Below are 22869 nucleotides of genomic sequence, written 5' to 3' on the forward strand. Positions count from 1 at the left end.
AGTTGAAAAAACACATGATGAATGCCTATTTATGGATTTTTAAATAAATAGAATAAAATATATATATTTTTTATTGACAAAGCATTAATCGTATTAAACTGAATTATATTTTGGTTTTATTGCCATTGATTTTTATTAATAATATTTGTGTTAACTGTTATCATACTTTGCTTTTAAGTATGGGCAGACAGCATTTTATACTTGTTTGATGCAATACTTCATAACATATATTTGGTTAAAATTTAGTATAGAGATCAGAATCTGACATCAGTTTTACCTCATGAAAAAAATATACAGTGCATGTTACTAAGTACATTTGCTGAAATTCAAGTTAAATTTGATGTCCTTGTACTTTATTTGTATTTCACATTTCAGAAAGAAACGTTGTACTTTTTACATCTATAGTTAGTTCAGTTAGTCGATTGGTCAATTGATAGAAAATAATTATTTTGTTACTATGTTGATAATCCTTTAAATCAACAAAAAATATTTAGCAGATTAATAGATGAGAAATGAATTATACTATCAAGTTCAACACTATCTCCACCTCAGTGAATACGTGCGTAATAATCCCACTGGATCATTATCAGTCACAGCGGCTATTTTTTATAATACTTTTACTTTTAAGTACAATTTCCTGATTATAGCAACACATTTTTTTTACTATTTTTTTGCAGGTATAAGTAAATATTTACCTCCTCCATCATTAGCCTACTGTTAGCTGCTAGCTACAAATACTACTGCTTCTACTACTAATAACTACTAATCTCACCGTTACTACTACAAGTTATTGTTATGTTTTAGAATAAAATAAATGAATACATTCACCTTCTTTTACTTTGAACTTGTCTTATATGGGGGCAGCAATGTACCAAGTCCCCACCCGCGCCGGCGCGGCCCGTATTCATAAACGAACAAACACCCCAGAAAACGGGCGGACCGAGTCTCAAACTATAACAAATCAGCGTCGCAGTACAGCGAGCGGCTTGCAGGCGATTGGCTGAAACGCACGCCAATCAAACGTGAGCATTTCACGTTTTTTTATCACGGCACTTCCGCGTCGCCAGGTTTTCAATCCGTTTGACGCTTCTTTTGGGAGGAGATCTCCCGATTTGTCCAAAAGAGTCTTTAAACTATAAGTGTGTCTTGTTGTCAGTGTTTCAGGTCGTGACACCGGGACCAGTGACATGCAGGCGATCAGGTGAGGACTCGTGATGGATGTTCATTCAACTGTCTTGTGTGTGTTTAGTCAAATGCTAAAAAAAAAGGTAAATAAACCCAACATCTGTCGTTGACAAATGAACTGCTGAGTCAATGTTGGTGTGATTTGTGTTTCTTTTCTGTAGTTCACGTGAAGACTGAACACATGTCACTGTATTAGTCCTTCTTCTTCTTCTTCTTCTTCCCTGTTCTGTTGCGACACCCATGTCGCCGGGTGAGAGACGGTTACACAAAAAAACATGTGATTTCCTCATGTGCCAGAAACTACTTCCGGACTCCCTGGTCCTGTGACGCGAGGCTGGACGACAGGACCGCGGTCATCACCGGGGCCAACACGGGCATCGGCAGGGAGACGGCCCTGGACCTGGCCCGGAGAGGTGAGGGCCCCCTGGGAAATATTCAAATAGGAAGAATTTGATATGTAAATACCCTGAAGCTGGACCTTTGTATGCTCCTCTGACTCGCCCTCATGTCAAACATCACGTTTTCCTTTTTTTTTTTTGCCTTGTCATGCTTACTTTGCATCATGCAAGTAAGTCCAATCCAATAATTTTTTTTTTTTTTTACATCATCCATAATAACGTTTCTCATTCTCCGTCCAAATAGGGATTGGTATGATTTTCACATTTGCGGATGTTTTTTTGTCCAAAATGTCAAATCATCATCATAGAGAGATAGATAGATAGATAGATAGATGGTTACTTTATTTATCCCAGGCTGGGAAATTCCGGTGTAACAGCGGCACGTTTCACAAAGCACACTTTAAAAATATAGACAATATCTACACAAATAAATGTAAAATATACAATTCCAAATTGCAGCTGGAATTATTTTCTCTCTACACTTTGTAAAACTATAAAAGCAGCTTGGTCTTAAACTCCCGTACCGTTTTGAGTATTTCATTTAGTCCACCTCTCATGCTAAGCTTTGGAAGACAAAATAAAAAAAAACGAAACCCAACCCAAGAGATTCAGTGTGTATTGCGAAATGCATTTTCTTCCTCAAAAAACAAAGTGTGCATTGTTCTTGCTGCCATACTGATGAAAGTAGAAAATCTAGTTCAGTAATGTTCACATGTGGTCACGAGAGGGAGCTCCTCCTCCCTTTCCCCCCCCCACACACATTACTTCTATATCTGGGCATGCGTAAAAGACAACCGGTACAGGATATAAAAAAACAAGTTCTAATTCACTGCTGTTTATTGTTTTACTTTTGATTTTCTGTTTAGGGGCAAAGGTCATCATAGCGTGCAGGGACATGGAGAAAGCCGAGGCGGCCGTGAAAGAAGTCATCGAGAGCTCGGGCAACAGCAACGTCCACTGCATGAAGCTCGACTTGGCCGACACCAAGTCGATACGAGAATTCGCCGAAGCCATCAACAAAGGTGAAACCTTAGAAATATATACACACAATTTAAAAAGCCACAGCATTTTCATATCTTGATGTTTTTTCTCTCTGCAGGAGAGTCGAAACTCAACATCCTCATCAACAATGCTGGCGTGATGGTGTGTCCCTACGGGAAGACGGCAGACGGCTTTGAGATGCAGATCGGTGTCAATCACCTGGGTAAATAAAACCATGTGATCTGTGCGGTGATGGATGGTGGGGGGGAAATGGAAAAGAAATCTTTATCGTCCACTTGCATTGGAAATGTGTCCTTGGCGTTCAAAGCAGAGCCAATGATGATTAAAATGGATTATAAAAAAAGAACAAAAGGAACATACACACATGAAAATTCCTCTACTGTGACCTAGAATCCATGAGTCATGAACAATAAATGTGATAAATACAATAAATGAATAGATAAGTGAGCCTGATTAAGGTAAAGGTAACGGCACATCCACACAGAAACATCTGTTTTAGTAAAATATTGCATAAAGATGTTTTTATTTCCTGTAGGTAAATAAAAAGGAGTGAAGGGTCTATTGACCCAGCTTTTTCTCCTGAAGCTCCACCCTCTCTTTCTCTCTGAGCATTTCTTATCATCTTCCCCTCAGTGTTGACCATTTCTGCGAGCGTACTTTTGCTCCTGGCCTCCGTTGCTGCAATTGATGATGTAAGAGATCAATAACTTTTTCCGCTGGACTGTTGTAAACAACCCACAGGACGTCACGTCTCTGCTCACCTCGAAGCCGCTTAGTCCCCGAAGAAGAAAAGTATTTGCATTGCCCAAATGTATACTGAGATTTTAAGATAATGCTGAGATGTTTAAACTACTTGCGACGGAGTATTAGGCCAATTAAAAAAGATATTTAGAGTTAAGTCGTAAAATTACGAGAAAAAAAGTTGGAAAATCAAAAAAAAAAAATAATAGCGGAGGAACTACTCATCCCATTAACTTCCGGAACCTTGCTGTTTAGCTCAATAATAAACTTTTATTATTTTTATATACTCATTTTAATATACTAACTTTATTTAAAAAGCACCGTAACAAGTTGAAAATAATGAATTGAAGCCAAACAAGAAGAAACACAACATTTAAAAAGGAAACTGTATTTTAAGTCCGTTAACCTGCACGCGGCTCCTCCTGTTGTGCTTTAATATTTGGCAGTCATATGATTTAGCTGTTAAATATTGATTAGGTGTTATTGATACTATTAGATTTCGCCGTGCTGATGCCAGATAAGACAAATTGACTAAAGTTGAACGGACCATAAGTTCTCATAACTTCCTTGTTTGGTATTTATATAAGTTACAGGCAATGAAGTTGTGAGAACTCACTTGTCGCCAGAAGTCAGTCGTTAATTTTTAACAAAATTGACCGAAATTTCGAAATTAAGAAAAATTAGAGTTAAATCTCAGAGGAAGTTTTTTGAGCAACAAGTCTGAGGAGTTTATCAAACGACCAGCATGCATTTATTTTCTCAAATATCACAAAACTTGGTCCTCCAGGTCACTTCCTGTTGACTCACCTGCTGCTCGACCTGGTCAAGCGGTCGGCGCCGGCCCGGATAGTCACCGTGTCGTCCATGGCCCACTCCTGGGGCACCATCAACCTGGAGGACATCAACAGCGAGAAGGGCTACAACAAGGGGAAGGCCTACGCTCAGAGCAAACTGGCCAACGTCCTCTTCACACACTCGCTGGCCAAAAAACTAGAAGGTGAGAAATATCATTTTTTGGGGCTTCTTTCATTTAGTCAAACAGCAAAAGTACATTTTCATTGGGATCATTTCTTTCTAGCTTAAAAGCTCCATTTGGCAACTACAGTAATATTGATTTAGGTTTTCTTTTTCTTTTTTCCAGGCACCGGTGTGACGACGTACTCTCTCCACCCCGGAGTCGTCCAGACGGACTTGTGGCGCCACCTGAGCGGCCCCGTGCAGTTCGTCATGAAGATGGTCAGCCCCTTCACCAAAGACTCCGTCCAGGGAGCGCAGACGACCATCTACTGTGCCGTGGAGCCGTCGCTGGAGAAGGAGAGCGGCGGATACTACAGGTATAACTTTTTGTTTTCACATATTATTATTATTATTATTATATCATTTGATTAACGGGGGTCTTTACCAACATCTCAAGTTTCCTCCTCTTGTGTCTTTGCCACAACAGCGACTGTGCCCCTGCCAGCTGCGCGGCGGCGGGAAAAGACGATGACTTGGCGCAGAAGTTGTGGGATCTGAGCTGTCAATTGCTCTCCATAACGTCAGACTAGATTGCACTTGCCTTTATGCACTAATGTGATGAATTTTTCCTACTGTCATAGATATATACATACAATATATATATTTATTTTTTTCTTACTGCTCTTGCTTTATAATATAGATATTAAAATACAGTATTCACACAACATGGCACTATTTATAATTAAGAAAAAACGGAGCTAAGTTTACATTTCCGATTTACAGGAATCATCTTTAATACCTTAAAAATCCATTTTAAGTAATAGTTTCATTGTGGATGTTTGGATTGTTGAATTGCTCACAGAAGAAACTTTTTAATGTCTTCAACATGTCATACTATCTTCTTTTTTTCTGACATAAACTTTTTCTTACACACCATAATTCTTTTGTTTCTGTGCCTGCTTGCACGTGCTTCATGTTTCAGTTAACTGGACACAACGATTTTCAATAAGGAAAACACCTTTTTTTGACCAAAGTAATATGGAAAGTGTGAACAACCACCACAACAACAAAACAAAACAGTATCACACTTTTATTATTAGTATTATTATAAAGCATCATGTCAATCACATGATTTATTTCCTCACTTCCTTGTCCTCTTAACTGGGGCTTTGTCACCACTTTGACATAAAGTAATAAAGACGGACTGAGTTAATAACTAATACCACCACATGATTTCTGTGCAGATGTAGTGGATTGATAAAGGCAATAAAACAAAGGTTGCAGGTACAGTACACACAGAACATCACTGCAGTAGGAATTTATTAAAGGTAATCGCAGCCAAAGGTGACCATCGGAAAAAACTAACAAGCTCCTGAGGCAACACCATTACTGCAGTTACCAAACCAAAAAAACTCATCTTGTCTCGAAATGTGATTCTGTTTTTGATAGATTTCAGTGAAATCACTGATTTTACAACAACGTCACTGTAGAATGTCACACCCGGGTTTCTGGCGGCAGGTTTGATATTTGCAGAAAGGGGTTTGTGATATTATTATTTTTTAGATGCATTCAAGTCCTTTTTCACTTGTGGAAAACACACATTGTTTTCTTCATCGAGGAGGGTGTTTAGAAAAAAATATTAGTTGCACAATGTGCTTAAAGTTAACTCGACATTAAGGATGTTATGGCATTGTATGTGAAAACAAGCACAGGATCTAATGGATGTTTGTTCAAAAAAACAAACAACTACCTTGATCTTATCTAATTGAAACTGATGGAAAACTCTTACTCAGCATGTGTAGCGTATAAGATACTGGAACAACGATAACATTGTTGGTTCATTAAGACAAAACCTATGTCTTAACAATGGCTGTTATTTGAGGTTAAGTATGTTGGTGAATTATTCTTAATACTTTCATTGATTAAGTTTAAGAGGAAGTAATCGAGAGGTTTTAATGTGAAACCATTGCCCAGTGGAATCATTTCAAACTCAATGTTCCTTGATTGGTTGATTGTTAGTTACGATTCAACGGCGATAAGCTGCTATGAAACGAGACCCGTAGTCACCCCATTGTTGGATAACATATTGATTTACTCATTAAAACTTGGTGTAATCATTTGCAAAGGCGCCATAAATGTGTGCACTGAGGTCCTTTATCTCCATGGCCACGAACACAATCAATCATTAATGTTTAATAAGGAAAAGAGGCTGGCTATAAGAATCGACTGCAGGCCCGGCGGCGATAGCATCACTTAGGGGGGGGAAAGGGCAAACGGTACGGATGTAAGGGTGATCTGGTGCGTGACTAAACTGGAACTAATTGAGCGGTCGAAACAGAATATTAACCATGTAGATTTTTTTGGGTTGTGCTGATGCACTTGAAGGAAGGGTGATGTTGACATGATGGTGCAGTAAAGATTTTTGATTTTCTCCCGTAGTGATGCACAGTGAGGATGGAGGACACTGAAGACGGGATTGCAGTGGTGGGCATTGGATGCAATTTTCCAGGGGGTAAGTCATATGATTTGGTATTTTTTTGTATCAGGCTACATTACAATAACTCTGAAAGTAGTATAATGGAAAATGTATGTTTTCCAAAAAGGAGAAGGGCTTGATAACTTCTGGAAGGTTCTTGTGGATGGAAGAAACTGCTCTGTGCCAGTTCCTAAAAAGAGGTTTGACTTGGAGAGCTGGTATGACCCTGATGACAACAAAGCGGGTAAATCCCGAACAGTCAAGGCTGCTCTTATTGACGGGTATGGTATTTAAATCGCATTGTATTTATTTATTTGTATTCGTATTAATATCTTTAGATGTGTTTTGTAAATCATGACTATAAATATGGGGAAATGTAGAAAAAACAGTGTAGCTCCTGAGAAAAGTGATTGTTAACAATCCTAAATAAGGAAAGCTGCCTTTCTCATATTAAAAACTCATCTATGGAACAACTACAGACTTTACCTGAACAAAACAATATGTGTGTAGAAAGCCCCCTTCTTCATGTTTTAATTCTCTCACATACAGTAGATCATTTTAAAGTCTTAAAATCTAATGAATAAGAATATTGAATGCATACAATGCTATTAAACAAATGTTTCTTCCACCTAAACTGATCCAGTAGTTTTGATCAATTGTTTTCAGGTTCAATGAGTTTGACCACAGGTTCTTTGGCATCAGTGACAGTGAAGTGGAACAAATGGACCCCCAACAAAAACAGCTCCTTCAGTGTGTCTACAGGGCTTTGGAAAATGCCGGTGTTCCCATGGAGAAGGCCAGTGGCACCAGAACTGGAGTGTTCTTTGGTACAACAGTAAAAACCTTTCCAGTTACTATGTATATTATATGTATATTTTCAACAAGTTTTGTGTTGTTTGAAAAATGTTTTTTATTTTTATGTAGGCCTGATGAACAGAGATTATGAAACAAATGCTGCACACGTGCACCCGAGTGTGATCAACCACTGGACGGGCACAGGGCTTGCCATGAGCATCGCAGCAAACAGGGTCTCGTACATCTTCAACTTCACTGGGCCCTCACTGTCCATCGACAGTGCCTGCTCGTCCTCCCTTGTGGCTCTTCATCTTGCTTGCCAATCCATTAAGCAAGGTCCGTATGTAAATCATGTCTGACTAATTGCAATTAAAAACTCTTGAGCAACCTGTAGGGTAACTCTGCTGCATACCCATGCCCCGGCATGGTGATTTTTTTATTACAAGGATAACATTTGTTTCATCTTATCAGGTGATTGCGAAATGGCCGTTTGCGGAGGAGTCAACTGTATCATAGAGCCAAGAGTGTTTGTGGCTCTCAGCAAGGCCAAGATGATCTCGCCTGAAGGGACCAGCAAACCTTTCTCCAACAGAGCAAATGGCTACGGTAGAGGGGAAGGCTGTGGGGTTGTTCTTTTGAAGCCACTGAAAAAGGTAAGAAATATGCAGAAAAGGATAACAATTTTCTTCCTTACTTATTATTGACATAAGACCATGTCAGATGAGAGACCAACATCAATAAATAACTGATTGACTCACTACAATTAAGCATTAACCAGACAGAATATCACCCATAAATGTCATATTAGTTTCTCTCCACCGTGCTTTTTTCCAGGAATGCTTTAGAGGTCCAAAACATTTTTTTAAACATATACTACATATCACAATTCTCTTTTTGTTTACAGGCAATACAAGACCATGACCATATCTGGGGTATTGTCAGCAAAACTGCTGTCAACCAGGATGGACACTCGGTCACTCCAATCACCAAACCCTCCATGACACAACAAGAGGAGCTGCTGCGAAGAGTCTACTCAGAGTCGGACCTCGCAGATGTCCAGTACATAGAGGCACATGGCACTGGAACCCCAGTCGGAGACCCAACAGAGGCAGGAAGCATCTCAAACGTCATTGCTAAAGCCAGACCTCGTGGTTCAGAGACACTGCGAATTGGCTCTGTGAAGAGCAACATTGGACATACTGAATCTGCAGCTGGAGTGGCTGGACTCATCAAGGTTCTCCTCATGATGAAGCATGAGACCATTGTTCCCTCCATTTTCTACTCTGAAGAAACCTCCAGTGTAGATGCCAAAGCCCTGAACATAAAAGTTCCTATGGAAGCAGAAGAGTGGGAATCCTCTGGTGCAAGAATCGCAGGGGTGAACAACTTTGGATTCGGGGGTACAAATGCACACGCTGTTGTCAAACAGTACAAACAGTCACACATACGGCAAAAGAATGATGAAACACAACCAAAGTACTTTGTCATGTCAGCAAATTCAACAAAATCTCTCTCCCTGATGATGGAAGACACCATTAAGGAGCTAGAAGCAGATAGTGAAGTTGATCTAGATTCTCTGTTGTACACCTCAGCTTGCAGAAGGACCCATCTAAAACATAAATACAGAAAGGCCATCAGGATATCATCCGTAGTCGACCTTAAAGAGAAGCTGAGTGTAACTGTTGGGAAAAATATCAGCCCATCCTTCTCAGATCCAAGGTTAGTATTTGTCTTCTGTGGAAATGGCGTCACTTACCATGGCATGTGCAAGCAGCTCCTGGAGCATGAGCCTGTATTCAGAAATAAGATCAAAGAGATTGCACAACTTTTCCAACGGCTGAGTGCGCTCGACATCCTGGACACACTTGAGAGTGAGTTTGAGAGTAGTGACTCTAAAAACCCAGACGTTGTCCAACCATTACTCTTTGCTATCCAGGTCGGCATTACCACTCTACTCAGGCATTGGGGCGTCAAACCAGATGCAATACTTGGACACTCTGTAGGTGAGGTAGCAGCCGCTCACTGCTCGGGCCTCTTGTGTCTTGAGGATGCACTAAAAGTCATCTATTTCCGCAGCATTCTTCAGCGCAAAGTCACTGGGGGGAAGATGCTTGTGATCAGCAACATGGCTGTATCAGAGGTAACTGCTCTTCTCCCCCAATACTCTGGTAGAGTTTGCCTTGCTGCTTTCAACAGTCCACAGTCCTGCACCATTTCAGGTGATGCAGAAGCAATCGATGGCATCCATAAAGAGCTAAGCACCGCAGCGTATAGTCAGAATTTGTTCCTCCGTGTGCTGGATGTTCCTGCAGCGTACCACAGCCACATGATGGATCCAATTCTTCCAGAAGTCAAGGAAACAATTGGCCTCTTACAGGTGAATGATCTTGACACAGAGTTGTTCTCCACAGTGACAGGCAAGGAAATCCAGCAGGGAGATTTCTGCACAGGTGAATATTGGACAAGAAACATTCGTGAGCCAGTAGCATTTGAGCAGGCAGTGAGGTCGGCAGCAAAAGGAAAGACAAAAACAGTCTTTGTAGAGATAGCGCCAAGAAGGGCGCTACAAAGGAACATCATTGAATCTCTGGATAGTGACACAGTTGTTCTACCCTCAGTGCAGCCAGAGAAAGATCATGAAACAATCATGTCTGTCGTTTCTAAGCTGTTTGAACTTGGTGTTCAGGTAGACTGGAACACCTTCTACAGAGGATATGAGACAATGCCACTTCCATTCCCGAAATACAAGTTTGATTGCTCTGACAGAGATGTTATCATTGGTGCGGCAATGAACAACACAGCAAGTAATCACCCTGTGCTCTGTCTGACAGGAAGTGAGAGCAACATTTTCAGCTGTGATCTGCGCTCAGACTCTTCTTTCTACCTGAAAGAGCACAAACACAACAACATACCCATCATCCCTGGTGCCTTCTATGCTGAGTTGGGTTTAGCCGCAGTCATGGCCAGTGCCAAACCAAAAGTACCACTCAACTCACTACAGCTCAGTGTCAATTTCCATAGTCCATGTGTTTTAACCCCGAATTCACCTGAAATGAAGGTGCAACTGGAACAAACAGAAAAAGAAACCAGTTTCAAAGTATTCTCCCCTTCTGCAGTGTATGCATCAGGCACAGTTGTTTCCAAAAGAGAGAGGGTGATTGAGGAGCAGTGCATTTCACTAAGCTCCATCTACAAAAGATGCAAATCTGTAGTGAGCTCTCAGGAGTTCTATGGGTACCTATCTCAAGGAGGGTTTCAATATGGAGACGTCTTCAAGAACAAGGGAAATGTACACTATGGGGAAGATCTCAAGGAAGCTTTTGCAGTTGTCGCAGTTCCAGAGGAACTACAGTCTCAGTTGCATGACTACTGCATTCATCCTGTTGTGTTGGATTTTCTGATGCAGCTTCTTCCAGTTACAGTAGAGCATGTTTTTGCTGGTAGACCAGGCTTCCCTTCCAAAATAGGAAGTTTGACAGTGTTTGAGCCATTGCAAGAAGAGATGACTGTCTATTTGAGAGCAACTGATGTGGGTATTGATCACTTTGAGGTATGTGGCTGCTTCGCAGATAGAGAAGGCAGAGTGCTGGTTGAGGTTAATCATGTGATAATCAAGTATCTGGGCAGTCACACTCATGTAGTCGAGGAGTACTTCTACCATAATTCCTTCAGCGTCATCCCTGAAAGTATCCCATCTGCTCCTTCTCCAAAGGCCTTGGTCTTCTGTGATCAAATAGGGATTTCTAAAGCCCTGCAACAACATTTGGACTCGAGATCTCAATACATATCATTCACACATGCAAAAGATATTTTGAGCCATGGCTTCCCCCCTCTCATGGCAAAACTCAATATCACAGATATTGAGAAAAACTTTGATGAGGTTTTGTTTTTGTGGGGCAAAGAAAACCTTACTTCGCTGCCAGCTGATGTTGTTCTACAGAATTTAGTGAGCTGCTGTGAGATTTTCCGTCAAATTGTCCTTGAGCTCAAGCAGACTCACTTCCCACACTCTATTAGAGCAGTAACCCACTGTTCATCTGACATCACGGTAGACCACATAAATCCAGGTTTTGCTCTTGCTGGTATGACCAGATCGTTTGCTGCAGAGATACCAGATCTTTCATTTCAGCTAATTGATATAAGCACCATCTCTGCTAAGGACATTGCAGCTCTGTCTGAGGTCCTACAATCATATCCTTGCAGCAAATACCCAGAGTTGGTGGTCAAAGATGGGCTGATCTTTAAACCTTCCATTGTCCATACTCCACCAGAAATCGTTGACAGTTCAGGGAGAGGTTTTACCCCGACAATGTCCGAGCCTTGCATCTTTCAGACAGCTGATGCACATATGATAACTCAAGTGAGTGCCATTCACTTGTACGAAGAGGGCCTGCCAATCGGTGATAAATCAGTTGAAATGTGTCCCAGTAAGATATGTGTCCATTCATCTGATTACTTCCCTGTGAGTGATTCATATCTGAAATTTGGCCACACACTATACTGGAACAAATATTCCTCACAGAATCATAAGCTGCTGGCTCTTGATTTCAGTGGCACTGTTACAGCAGTTGGTAAAGATGTCAAGAAACTAAAAGTGGGAGACCACATTGCTTCATGTTATCCTGTGGTGGCAGCCAGCAGGGTCAGAGTGCCAGAGGGTGTATGCTACAGCACCAGACAATTCCCATTCCTTCAAAGCACACCCTGTGTTTCCTACTATGTGCTAGCATGGGAAATCCTGCATCGAGCCTTGCCGAGAGCCAAACATAATCTAGGAATCATATCATCTGTCCCAGACTCTGCTCTGATAAAAGTCTTGGCAATTACTTCGTACAAATCTGGCTGGAATGTGGTCATAGGAACACAGTGTAATGGTTCTTTTGTAGATGTCAAACAAATGGATACATTTGTCATCTTGCCTCCATTTGATGAATCCCTGATTGACATAATTTGCCATTTTCCTGAGGTCCAACATGTTGTCATTATCTGTGAATCTCAGATGCAAGGTTTGCTTGCCAGGGACATGTTCAACAGTGTAAAGGAGAGTGTTCACGTGCAGACAATCCAGATGCCAGTCATTTTGCAAAAGGGATCCTTGCTTGCACAAAGGCCACATATTTATCACTGGCTCAAGTCCTTGAAGTTTAGCAGGAAATTTTCTCTTAAAAGCTATGCCTTTCAGAGTGTGAAGTCTGACAGCAGAAAGAAATTTAATAATCAGAAACCAGAATCATACTTCAACTCAAAGAAACTGTCTGTTGTGGCTCTGGAAAAAGCTGACAGCAGTACTCTGTCGGAGATTCCACTGCTACCAACAAAAAAACTGCTTTTCCGAAAGAGAGCGGTGTACATAGTGGCAGGTGGTCTTTCTGGTCTGGGCTTTGAAACTGTCAAGTTCATCTCCCAAAGAGGGGGTGGGTATATTGTCATACTCTCCAGGAGAACGCCCCCTGCAGATGTGCAGCAAGAGATACACAATATAGAGAATCAGTGTGGAAACTGCATCACCAGCATGGAGTGTGACATATCTGTCTCTGAGCATGTGCACAGGGTTATCAGTGACATTGGCCAGAAGTTCCCTGGATGTCCAGTTAGAGGAGTGTTTCACAGTGCAGTTGTCTTGCATGACGGGCTGATTGAGACCCTTGACAAATCTCTCTATGAGAAGGTTCTCAAACCAAAAGTGAACGGTGCCCTAAATTTGCATTATGCGACACAACGCTGCCAGTTAGACTACTTTGTGTGTTACTCATCCATCTCTGCTTTTCTGGGAAACGCATCTCAAACCAACTATGCAGCAGCCAACACATTCCTCGACATGTTCTGCCATTACAGGCGCAAACTCGGACTACCTGGACAGTCTATCAACTGGGGAGCTCTGAACCTCGGTCTCCTCTTGAACAAGGAGCACTTCCAGAGATTTCTGGAGGCAAAAGGGATGATGGTGTTGGATGTGGCTGAAATTCATAAAAGCTTGGAGCAATGCCTTGTGCTCAATCAACCCCAACAAGCTGTGTGCAGGTTTCACTTCAGAAACATCCGGTTCAACGTCCTCTCTCAAAATGCAGCCTTGACCATGCGCCTGTCTGCGTTGGTTGAGGAGGCTTTCAAAAAATCTAAAGAAAAAGACTCTCAAACAAAACAAGCTGAATGCGTCTCACCGAAAGAGTATGTCACCTCTCTCCTTGCTGAGACCATTGGTATGGATCAGAGTGAGCTAAGAGATGACTCACCTCTCTCATCCTTAGGCATTGACTCCATGCAGGCCATGACTCTGCAGAACCTGATCTTTCAGGAGAGAGGTGTGAATGTGCCGTTGGTGAAACTGTTGGACCCCAATGCCACATTGTCAACTGTGATAGCTATACTGAGTGAAGGAGCTGAGGCTGAAGATTTCAGTGATAACCCTGTGATTAGTAACCCCACTGAAGACATGGAGGATCTTTCAACCAGATTTTAAAAATGACAATGGCATAAATGGAATGCGTACATGGTAGTAGCACTTATCAGCACATCATAATAGTGGAACAGAAAATATCATTTATTTCAATAGAAGGCTTATAATGGCCATTGCAGCAGCATTATAGTGTTAATGCAACATCTTTGTATTTCTCTTTGTATTGTATTTTGACACTTTTGTCGTTGTTATTTTTTGTAAATGTTTACCCTTGTTTATTGTTGTAGATTTACATTGTTTTACATTGTTATAACCACACACAATATTTTACTAACCTTTGCTGAGAAATGCCCAATTTTGTGAATGTTTTTGAGTGCTGTGTATCACTATTTTATTAATTTTGCTTATTTATATTGTTCATGATGAAAATATGAAAATGGTCAGCGTGAGAATTAAATACAAAATGTACGATGTAATGTATTCAATCTATACTGTAAATAATGTATATAGAGAATTACATTTCTATCATATTATTTCATTAATGTTCATAAAAATATATATACATTTTCAAAGCTCATCTGTGACGGGGTTCAGTACACATAACGCAGACATCAATTCATTTTTATCTGCCTGTTTTACATTTACTCGTCTTTTACAGGTCATGGTCAGTTCTTATCACTGAAAGCTCAATGATCCTTCAACTTTATAATGATGATTGAAAAGTTGATACAGTTTTCTGGCATGCCCCATAAATGTTGACTTGGCAGTATGTATGATTACAGAACCTTTTATGTTTGAACTATTAATCTATTTGTTGTAGACAAAAACGCTGTTCTTCTGGTGGACATTTCCACCACAGGGAAAGACACCAGTAAATTTACACCAGTGTTTTCAGTATGGTAACTGATGTAAAACAGCTCCATGCTACATCATAATAAACTTTAATAGTCATCATTGTTATTTTGATAATGTGACATTTTTTTTTAATTTTTAATTTTGTTTCATAAGGACAATAAATGAAGCTGCCAATTTCTCTATGTACTTGATAAGGTTACAGATATTATTTCATGCAGGTTACACAATCTGACATTCATCAAGAGTGTCATTTCAGTATCTTTAATTGTTTGGTGCCTAAAATTAGCTCTGATTCAAACATCAGAGATATTACATCAAAAACAAACTAACCAAATATATGTACTCTTTCAGCATTTGGGCCACATGGGGCACCATACAGACTGTTAAGCACCATTATGCATATACACATTACAATAGAAAACAGAACATAGCACAGCCCTGGATTTAAAGATCTGTGAGCGAGCCAAGATATGAGAGGAAAACGATTATAAAACATACTTAGAAGTGGAATTACTTAAATAAATTTGCCTTCTGCAAAAAGACTAAAAAACAATGTGACTGCTATAGGAACAATAATAAAGCAGTGAAAAAAATGCAGCTGCTGTACAGACATTAAACATTTACTGCAAGAATTTTCATATACATTCATAAAGCCATTTCTTGCTCATCAGCCAAAGGAATCTTTGACATATTATATGGAATCATCCATTATTCATTACAATCGTTGCCAAGGTGGCCAGTGTACTGTTGGGGTCCAGTAATCTAACCAAAGGTACATTCACTCCTGTCTCCTGGAAAATATTGTTCTGAAGAGTCATGGCCAACATTGAGTCGATACCCAGGGCACACAGAGCAGAGTCTTCATGCAGCTCATCTATACAAACATTGCTTATGTCACTGACAATTTTCCTCACACCTTCGTATGGAGAATGCAAATGCTGAACTATGGGTTCAATACCTGCATCATCTTTCAGCTCCATTTCCACTATAGCTGACAGCCGTTCTCTGAGAGACGCATTTTGTGAAAGAACATGAACGTTAAGGTTTTTGAAGTTGAACTTGCATATGACTTGTTGAGGTCTGTTCATCAAGAGACACTTTTCAAGTGCCTCATGAATCTCGCACACGTTCATTATCATCATCCCCTTTGCCTCTAGGAACTTTTGGAAATGGTCTCTGTTCAGCAAGAGACCAAGGTTCAAAGGACCCCAGTTGACGGACTGTCCTGCAAGCCCAAGGTTTCTCCGATAATGACAGAATATGTCCAGGAAAGAATTGGCCGCTGCATAGTTACACTGTGATGCGTTACCAATGAATGACGAGATGGAAGAGTAGCACACAAAGTAGTCGAGTTGGTTGTGAAGTGTTGCATAGTGAAGATTCAGAGCCCCGCTCACTTTGGGCTGCAGCACCTTGTGGAAGAGAGACTCGTCGAGGGTATCGATCAGTGCATCGTGTAATACAGCAGCACTGTGAAACACTCCTTTGATTGGACAAGAAGAGAATCTTTGCTCAATCTTTGACATTGCATCCACTACCTGCACCAACACGGAAACATCACATTGGACATGGATGATAGCAACTTCATATCTTTTCTGCAGGATTTCCATTTCAAACTGCATTTCGTCTGTCAGAACACTTCTGGACAGTGTTGCGATACAACCTCCGCCGTTATGGGCGATGAATTTCACAGTCTGAAGTCCCAAACCAGAAAGGCCTCCAGTCACAATGTAAACACAGCTTTGTTTAAAAAGTCTTCCTGGCCTGGTGAGCACAGGGATGTCAGACACTGGACAATGAGATTCTCTGTGATCTAAAACCACCTGCTGCACTAGTTTTGTTGAGAAATAGGACTCTGGATCAATCTGAGGCTCTTTTGTTCTTAATAATTGAAATATCTCTCTTTTCAAAGGTAGAGATGCTGCATCAAAGCCCAATGACATTAGCCAGCTCGAGATATTCCTGCTCTGTTCTCGCAGAGTTGCTCTCTGGAGAAGATTAGCCACATCGAGTATGTGGACGTGCATGTGTTCACTCGTTGATGCAAACATGTTTGCTGAGTGTGGGGATGACATGTGACTGCTACATACAAATACAATGTGTCTCTCAAGGTCACAACTGCCCTGTATTTCCAGCCTAGAGTGATCAAATGGAGGCAGGAACACAAATGCATGACTCTGATCAAATTGCAGAGGTGCTCCTCTGACATCTGATCTAGCGGAAACATTCCAGCCTGACCTGTTTGCTGTCAGAGCTAAAACTTTGACCAGAGCAGAAGCTGAGTCGGAGGAGACGACGGTCAGCTTTCTGTGCTGTTGCTTCACTTCAGGTAGCATCCTCTGCAGGATCTCCCATGCCAGTATGAAGTAAGACACACACGGAGTCTCCTTCAGAAACGGGAGTTTCTTTGTACTGTAGCACACAGCCTCAGGAATTGTAATCTTGCTTGTGGCAGCAGCTGGATAACACGAAGCGATACGATCTCCCACTCTTAGACTTTGAACGTCTGTCCCAACACCAGTGACAATGCCAGAAAAATCTAAAACCAGAAGCTTGTGATTCTGGGATGTGTGCTGGTCCCAGTACACTGTTTTGCTGAAATTGAAATCTGAAGTGGTGACAGGAAAGTAATCAGATGAGTGCACGCACACGTTCGTTAGCTGAATCTCAACTGACCTCTCTTGGATAGGACTCACATTTGTGTTGTAGGAGATGGCAGACAAGCTAGTCATTCTGTAAGAATCAGTTGTCTGTAGAACAAAGTTGCTCAGATACACGGACTGTGTGTCTCCTTCACACGAAGACTTGTCCTTCACCGGGGAGCGTGATATTCTCGTTGCTGAAGCCTGCCCTTTGGCGATCATGACCTCTTGTTGTTTGCAGGTGTTAATTACATGAACCAGCATTTGTATGTCTTCACTGGTCACAGAAGCGAGATCAATCAGCTGGAAAGAGAGACTTGCCATCTCCGCTGCACAAGCCCTTGTCATGCCAGACAGCACAAAACCCGGACTGACCTGGTCCACAGTCATTTCTGTTGATCTGTAGGTTATGACGTGGACGGTGCAAGACGGTCTTATCTCTTTCAAAGCTAGTAAAATCTGGCGATATTGCTCACAGCAAGTAACCAAGGTCTCCAGTGTCTGCTCTGATGACGAGTGACCGAGGTTCTCAACACCCCAAATAAAGAGAACGTTTTCCAAATCCACATTAGTGTTCAGATAGTGAAACACTATATCTCGAAGTTGATCAGACTTCCAGTCGTCTCTGCTCTGCACAATGACTGACTCTGGGTGTAAGTATGGCCTGAGCCTTTTGGCAATGCAGAGTTTGTCTTCAAAAACTATTGCTTTTATGTCACAATTTTCAAAGTCTGCCTTGTCATGGATTGTAATGATTTCATTGTGAAAGAACAGTGACTGAAGAGCATTTGAGCAATGGCCCAAAAATGAGATCCTCACCTTCTTAAGTTCCACAAGCACTTTCCCCTCTGTGGTAGAGAAGCAACCACACACCTCAAGGAAGTCTGGGGTCTCCTGAGTTGCTCGTAAATACATGACCATTTTCTCCTGCAGCGGTGCTGAAATGGTGACACAACCTACAGCTGAGGGGAATCCCTGCTTGGCTGTAAGGCGTCCATTAGCCACCACTGCAGTCATTTGGAGGAAATAGTCCAATAACACCGGGTGGATGAAATAGTCATGGAGGTGGTTTAGAAGTTCTCCGGGGACTTGAATTGTTGTCACAGCTTCCTTGAATTCATCCCCGAAATGCACGTCATCCAGCTGTTTGAAAACAGAGTCATATTCAAATCCTGCTTGAGAAAGAGTTGAATAAATCTCTTTCTTCTTCATCACCAATCTGCACCTCTGACAGATAGCGTTAAGAAAAATGGAGGGTTCCTCTAACATCGGTTGGCTATTTGTACTCCTGTATGTGCCGGAGGCATGTCTTGCGACAGGAGACTGTATTTTAAAAGAGGCCTCATTCTCTGCCTGTTCAAGTATTACCTTCAACTGCTGACAGTTTGAGCTGAGCGTAAACAGACTCTCAAATCGAATACTGAGCTGGAGCAGAGAGACGGGTTTCTTTGGTATTAAGCTCGCCATTACTGAGGCATAAGCTAGTTCAATGTAAAACGCACCTGGTACAATGGAAACACCATTGTTCTTATGCTCCCAAAGATATGGTGCACTCTCTAATGAGAGGTTGCAAATGTACTCTTTGTTATCGAGCTTTATTTGGGATATGAGCGGATGGGGAGACAAGGCAGATAACTCATTACCTTTTCTCACATCTTCAAAATTCAGTTCTTTCTTTGAGTTGTCGAACTGATAGATTGGAAGAGCTGTGGGCAATGTCTCGTAACCCCTGTAAACTTGATGCCAGTCCAAATTTATGCCCAGTTCAAATACTTTTGCCACGGTAGACAAGATTGTGTCATAATCTCTCTCTGGCTGGACAGAGGAAAGAACTATGGCGTCATTTCCCAGAACCTCATGTATGTTCCTTTGAAGAGCCCTACGAGGTCCAATCTCCACAAAGACCACGTTTCTCCTGGACTGGCTGTCTTTAGTGGCAGCACGCAGCGTTTGCTCAAATAAAACGGGCTCTCGGATGTTCTTTGCCCAGTACCTGCCGGTGTTGAAGTCACCATCTGAACGCCTGTCTGCGGTCACTGTTGAAAAAAGTTTGCATTCCATGCTATTGGCATCTAAAAGATGAATGCTTCCCTCAATGTCGTCTAGTATAGGATCCATCATATGGCTGTGGTATGCCGCTGGAACATCCAAGATATGGAGGAATAGGTTTTTATCTGCAAACAGAGTCTTCAGCCTTTCATGGAGGACGTCTACAGCATCTGCATCCCCTGACAGTGTGCAGGACCGAGGGCTGTTGAAAGCTGCCACACTAATTTTGCCAGAGAAGACTTCAAGGATTTCTAATACCTCTTCTACAGCCACATTACTGACCACAAGCATTTTCCCACCTGTGACCTTGCTCTGAAGAGTGCTGCGGTGGTACAACACTTTAACAGCATCTTCAAGAGACAAGAGGCCGGAGGAGTGAGCTGCAGCGACTTCGCCAACAGAGTGGCCAAGCACGACATCAGGTTTTACACCCCAGCGCTTCAGGAGAGTGGCAATGCCTACCTGGATTGCAAAAAGCACAGGTTGGGCAAAATCTGGCTTGCTGAAATCATCACTATCATAGTCACCAGCAAGCCATCGACTGATGCTGGAGCTTTTATGACTCTGGAAGTGAACGTCAACTTCTTTGACCTTATCTCTGAAAACAGGGACCTCTCTCATGAGCTGCTGGCACATCCCCCTGTGGGCAACTCCATTGCCACAAAACACAAACACCACCTGGACGTCTGACTTTGTTGACTCAACCTTTGATTTCAGTGCGGATGTCAGCTGGTGCTGTAAATCTGAGAGGGAAGTTGATAAAAAGGCCTTCTTATATTTGTGTCCGCAATGACTCCTTCCACATGCTGAGGTGTATGACAAGGCCTGTAAGTCAACAGTGTGTGCACTGCAAAGACTTTGATGGGTGTCAGAAATGGATAGGATCAATGATTTCTGAGTGGCTGCAGATACCACAAAGAGTTTTGGACAGCCTTTTGTGATATGTGTGGGAACAGAGGTCTGTCTATACTCTCTTAAAATCGCGTGTGCATTTGTGCCTCCAAACCCAAAGCTATTGATCCCTGCTACTCTCTGTGATGACCGACTTGTCTCCCATCTTTCAACTTTTGATGGAATATTTAGATTAAGGGCATTTACATCGATACTTGCACTGTGTTCAGAGTAGAAAACAGAGGGAACAATGGTTTCATGCTTCATCATGAGTAGAACCTTAATGAGTCCGGCCACTCCTGCTGCAGATTCTGTATGTCCAATGTTACCCTTCACAGAGCCGATCTTCAGTGTCTCTGAACCTGGAGGTCGCTCTTTGGCAATGATGTTTGAGATGCTTCCTGCCTCTGTTGGGTCTCCGACTGGGGTTCCAGTTCCATGTGCCTCTATGTAATCGACATCTGCGAGGTCTGACTCTGAGTAGATTCTTCGCAGCAGCTCCTCTTGTTGTGCCATGGAGGGTTTGGTGATTGGAGTGACTGAGTGACCATCCTGGTTGACCGCCGTTTTGCTGACAATACCCCATATTTTGTTCCAGTCCTTGACAGCCTTTATGCATAAAATCAAACCATTGGAAGGGTAGCTGTTATATCTACTGTATGTAATTATTAAATGACATGAAATTACTGTTAAAAAAAGATGTTCTTACATTTTTAAGGGGCTTCAGGAGAACAACCCCGCAGCCCTCGCCTCTACCGTAACCATTTGCTCGGCTGGAGAACGGTTTGCTGGTCCCCTCGGGTGAGATCATCTTCGACTTACTCAGAGCAACAAACACTCTTGGCTCTATGATACAGCTGACACCTCCACACAAAGCCATCTCACAGTCTCCTAGTTGAAAGAGAGAAATAATATGAAAAGAGGAATATTTTAAAAACATTGCCTTGATAAGATCACTTTTTAGGCATGACCTTTGTACCATTTAATACCTTGCTTTATGGCCTGGCAGGCTAAATGTAAGGCCACCAAAGATGAGGAACAGGCGCTGTCAATGGCGAAAGAAGGGCCGGTGAGATTAAAGGTGAAGGAGATTCTATTTGCGGCAACACTCATGGCTGTCCCAGTGCCATTGTAGTGGGTTATTGTAGTGGGATTGTCACTTCGGAGCATCTCGTAATCCCTGTTCATTAGACCTGCAACACCACAATCAAAGAGTAGGGTACAAGTTCTGTTTCACAAAATTGTGCTTGGAATTTCAAATGTATCATGGAGCAATAGTCCCTCACCTATGTAAACCCCAGTTCTGCTTCCGCTGATGGTTTCCATAGCGATTCCTGCATCTTCTAATGCCCTGTATGTACACTGAAGTAGCAGCTTCTGCTGAGGGTCCATGAAATCAGCCTCTGCTTCCGTGATGCCAAAAAACTTGTGATCAAACTCATTGAACCTAGAAATGACATAGAAATAGCAGATGTATCAAATCAAAACATCTCCTAAGAGAGAGATAAACACTTAGTCTGTCATCACAGGACTAATTCTTACCCTTCTATAAGAGCTGCTTTGGTTGTTTGCGTCTTTCCGGGTTTGCTTTCGTCAGCGTCATACCAAAAACTGGTGTCAAACCTTTCTGCTGGAATATCCGTTACACAGTTCTTTCCTTCAAAGAGAACCCTCCAATAATTGTCCAACCCCTCGCCTAAAATAAATAGAACACAATAGGACAAATTTACCTTGGAAGACAGCTAGGAAGACATCTGAATCCTTGCAACAGCGTAATAATGAAGTCATACCTCCAGGGAAATTGCATCCAATCCCAACCACAGCTATGTGGTCATCAGGGTCTTCCATTGTTCCTTTGCGACGGTAGTGGCGTTTCTCTTGGGATTTTGTTGCTTTATTCTTCAAGCCAGAGAGAAATTTTAAGCCTCTCCATTGTGAAGCTCAGTGTTCAGTCCTGGTAGCCGTCTTTGGTCAGAACTAGAGTTGCAGTAGCCTTTATAGATATTTTGTCAGGCATCAGTGAAAAGGGGCTAGAGGACACAACAATACCCCGGCTTGTCGGCTTCATCTGGAACTAAATACACTAATTGTAGGTTAGGATCATTAGGGCAGCAGCAAATGAAGTAAATGAACAGAGCCTTCTTCTTTGCAGACTGGCGAGAGTGTGTATACCAAGAACCTGCCTATACTGGGTCAGGAATCAGAAAGCCCAACTTCACACTATATTTTAGTGTCTTTCAACTCATTCTATTGGTTTTAAGATAAGCAATAAGCTATCTATTTTGCACAAGTCTGTACATATTATTTTGGATGTATTTAATATATTTGTTAAATTCTTACCCTTTTTAAAGCGATGTGAATGCGCCGACACAATCGCTACTTACTCTCATGGTACTCTGCAGTGACAACGAAGGAGGATTTCTATTATTCTATTTTCTCTTACTAAATATTCCAATGTTGTGGTTTACATTACAGCTTGTT

At 41.8% G+C, this 22869-nt stretch overlaps 3 protein-coding genes across 4 annotated transcripts; 2 read left to right on the top strand and 1 right to left on the bottom strand.

Annotated features, from left to right (window-relative positions):
• The first annotated feature begins 1039 nt into the window (after positions 1-1039).
• rdh12l (retinol dehydrogenase 12, like) lies at positions 1040-5222 on the top strand. Its single transcript, XM_035618678.2, has 7 exons — positions 1040-1201; positions 1483-1598; positions 2450-2605; positions 2683-2787; positions 4114-4323; positions 4468-4660; positions 4771-5222. Exons 1-7 carry the CDS (start codon positions 1188-1190, stop codon positions 4871-4873), a joined length of 897 nt encoding a protein of 298 aa, XP_035474571.1. The 5' UTR covers positions 1040-1187; the 3' UTR covers positions 4874-5222.
• A 149-nt stretch (positions 5223-5371) lies between these two features.
• LOC118290904 (probable polyketide synthase 1) lies at positions 5372-14997 on the top strand. Of its 2 annotated transcripts, XM_035618652.2 has the most exons (7): positions 5372-6581; positions 6723-6795; positions 6887-7040; positions 7426-7586; positions 7684-7890; positions 8026-8207; positions 8459-14997. In XM_035618652.2, the coding sequence occupies exons 2-7, from the start codon at positions 6738-6740 to the stop codon at positions 14012-14014; spliced, it is 6318 nt and encodes a 2105-aa protein (XP_035474545.2). In that variant the 5' UTR covers positions 5372-6581; positions 6723-6737; the 3' UTR covers positions 14015-14997. The 2 variants fall into 2 exon arrangements, with proteins under 2 accessions (XP_035474545.2, XP_035474544.2); XM_035618651.2 differs by having other exon boundaries at positions 5372-6795.
• An 86-nt stretch (positions 14998-15083) lies between these two features.
• pks1 (polyketide synthase 1) lies at positions 15084-22629 on the bottom strand. Its single transcript, XM_035619850.2, has 6 exons — positions 22179-22629; positions 21931-22084; positions 21675-21835; positions 21378-21581; positions 21098-21279; positions 15084-20997 (listed from the first exon to the last, which is right to left on the bottom strand). Exons 1-6 carry the CDS (start codon positions 22234-22236, stop codon positions 15508-15510), a joined length of 6249 nt encoding a protein of 2082 aa, XP_035475743.2. The 5' UTR covers positions 22237-22629; the 3' UTR covers positions 15084-15507.
• Between the last annotated feature and the right edge of the window lie 240 nt (positions 22630-22869).

The sequence above is a fragment of the Scophthalmus maximus genome, chromosome 21 (assembly GCF_022379125.1).
Source record: "Scophthalmus maximus strain ysfricsl-2021 chromosome 21, ASM2237912v1, whole genome shotgun sequence".
Classification (NCBI taxonomy): domain Eukaryota; kingdom Metazoa; phylum Chordata; class Actinopteri; order Pleuronectiformes; family Scophthalmidae; genus Scophthalmus; species Scophthalmus maximus.

Excerpts from the sequence above, each read along its gene's own strand:
- pks1 (XM_035619850.2), bottom strand. The coding sequence starts at position 22,236 with ATGGAAGACCCTGATGACCACATAGCTGTGGTTGGGATTGGATGCAAT. Across the intron at positions 21,582-21,674 it reads CAGAACTGGGGTTTACATAG|GTCTAATGAACAGGGATTAC; the intron begins GTGAGGGACTAT and ends GTGGTGTTGCAG. Across the intron at positions 20,998-21,097 it reads TCCTGAAGCCCCTTAAAAAT|GCTGTCAAGGACTGGAACAA; the intron begins GTAAGAACATCT and ends TTATGCATAAAG.
- rdh12l (XM_035618678.2), top strand. Across the intron at positions 2,606-2,682 it reads CGCCGAAGCCATCAACAAAG|GAGAGTCGAAACTCAACATC; the intron begins GTGAAACCTTAG and ends TTCTCTCTGCAG. Across the intron at positions 2,788-4,113 it reads GATCGGTGTCAATCACCTGG|GTCACTTCCTGTTGACTCAC; the intron begins GTAAATAAAACC and ends TTGGTCCTCCAG.
- LOC118290904 (XM_035618651.2), top strand. The coding sequence starts at position 6,738 with ATGGAGGACACTGAAGACGGGATTGCAGTGGTGGGCATTGGATGCAAT. Across the intron at positions 6,796-6,886 it reads TGGATGCAATTTTCCAGGGG|GAGAAGGGCTTGATAACTTC; the intron begins GTAAGTCATATG and ends TTTTCCAAAAAG. Across the intron at positions 7,891-8,025 it reads TTGCCAATCCATTAAGCAAG|GTGATTGCGAAATGGCCGTT; the intron begins GTCCGTATGTAA and ends TCATCTTATCAG.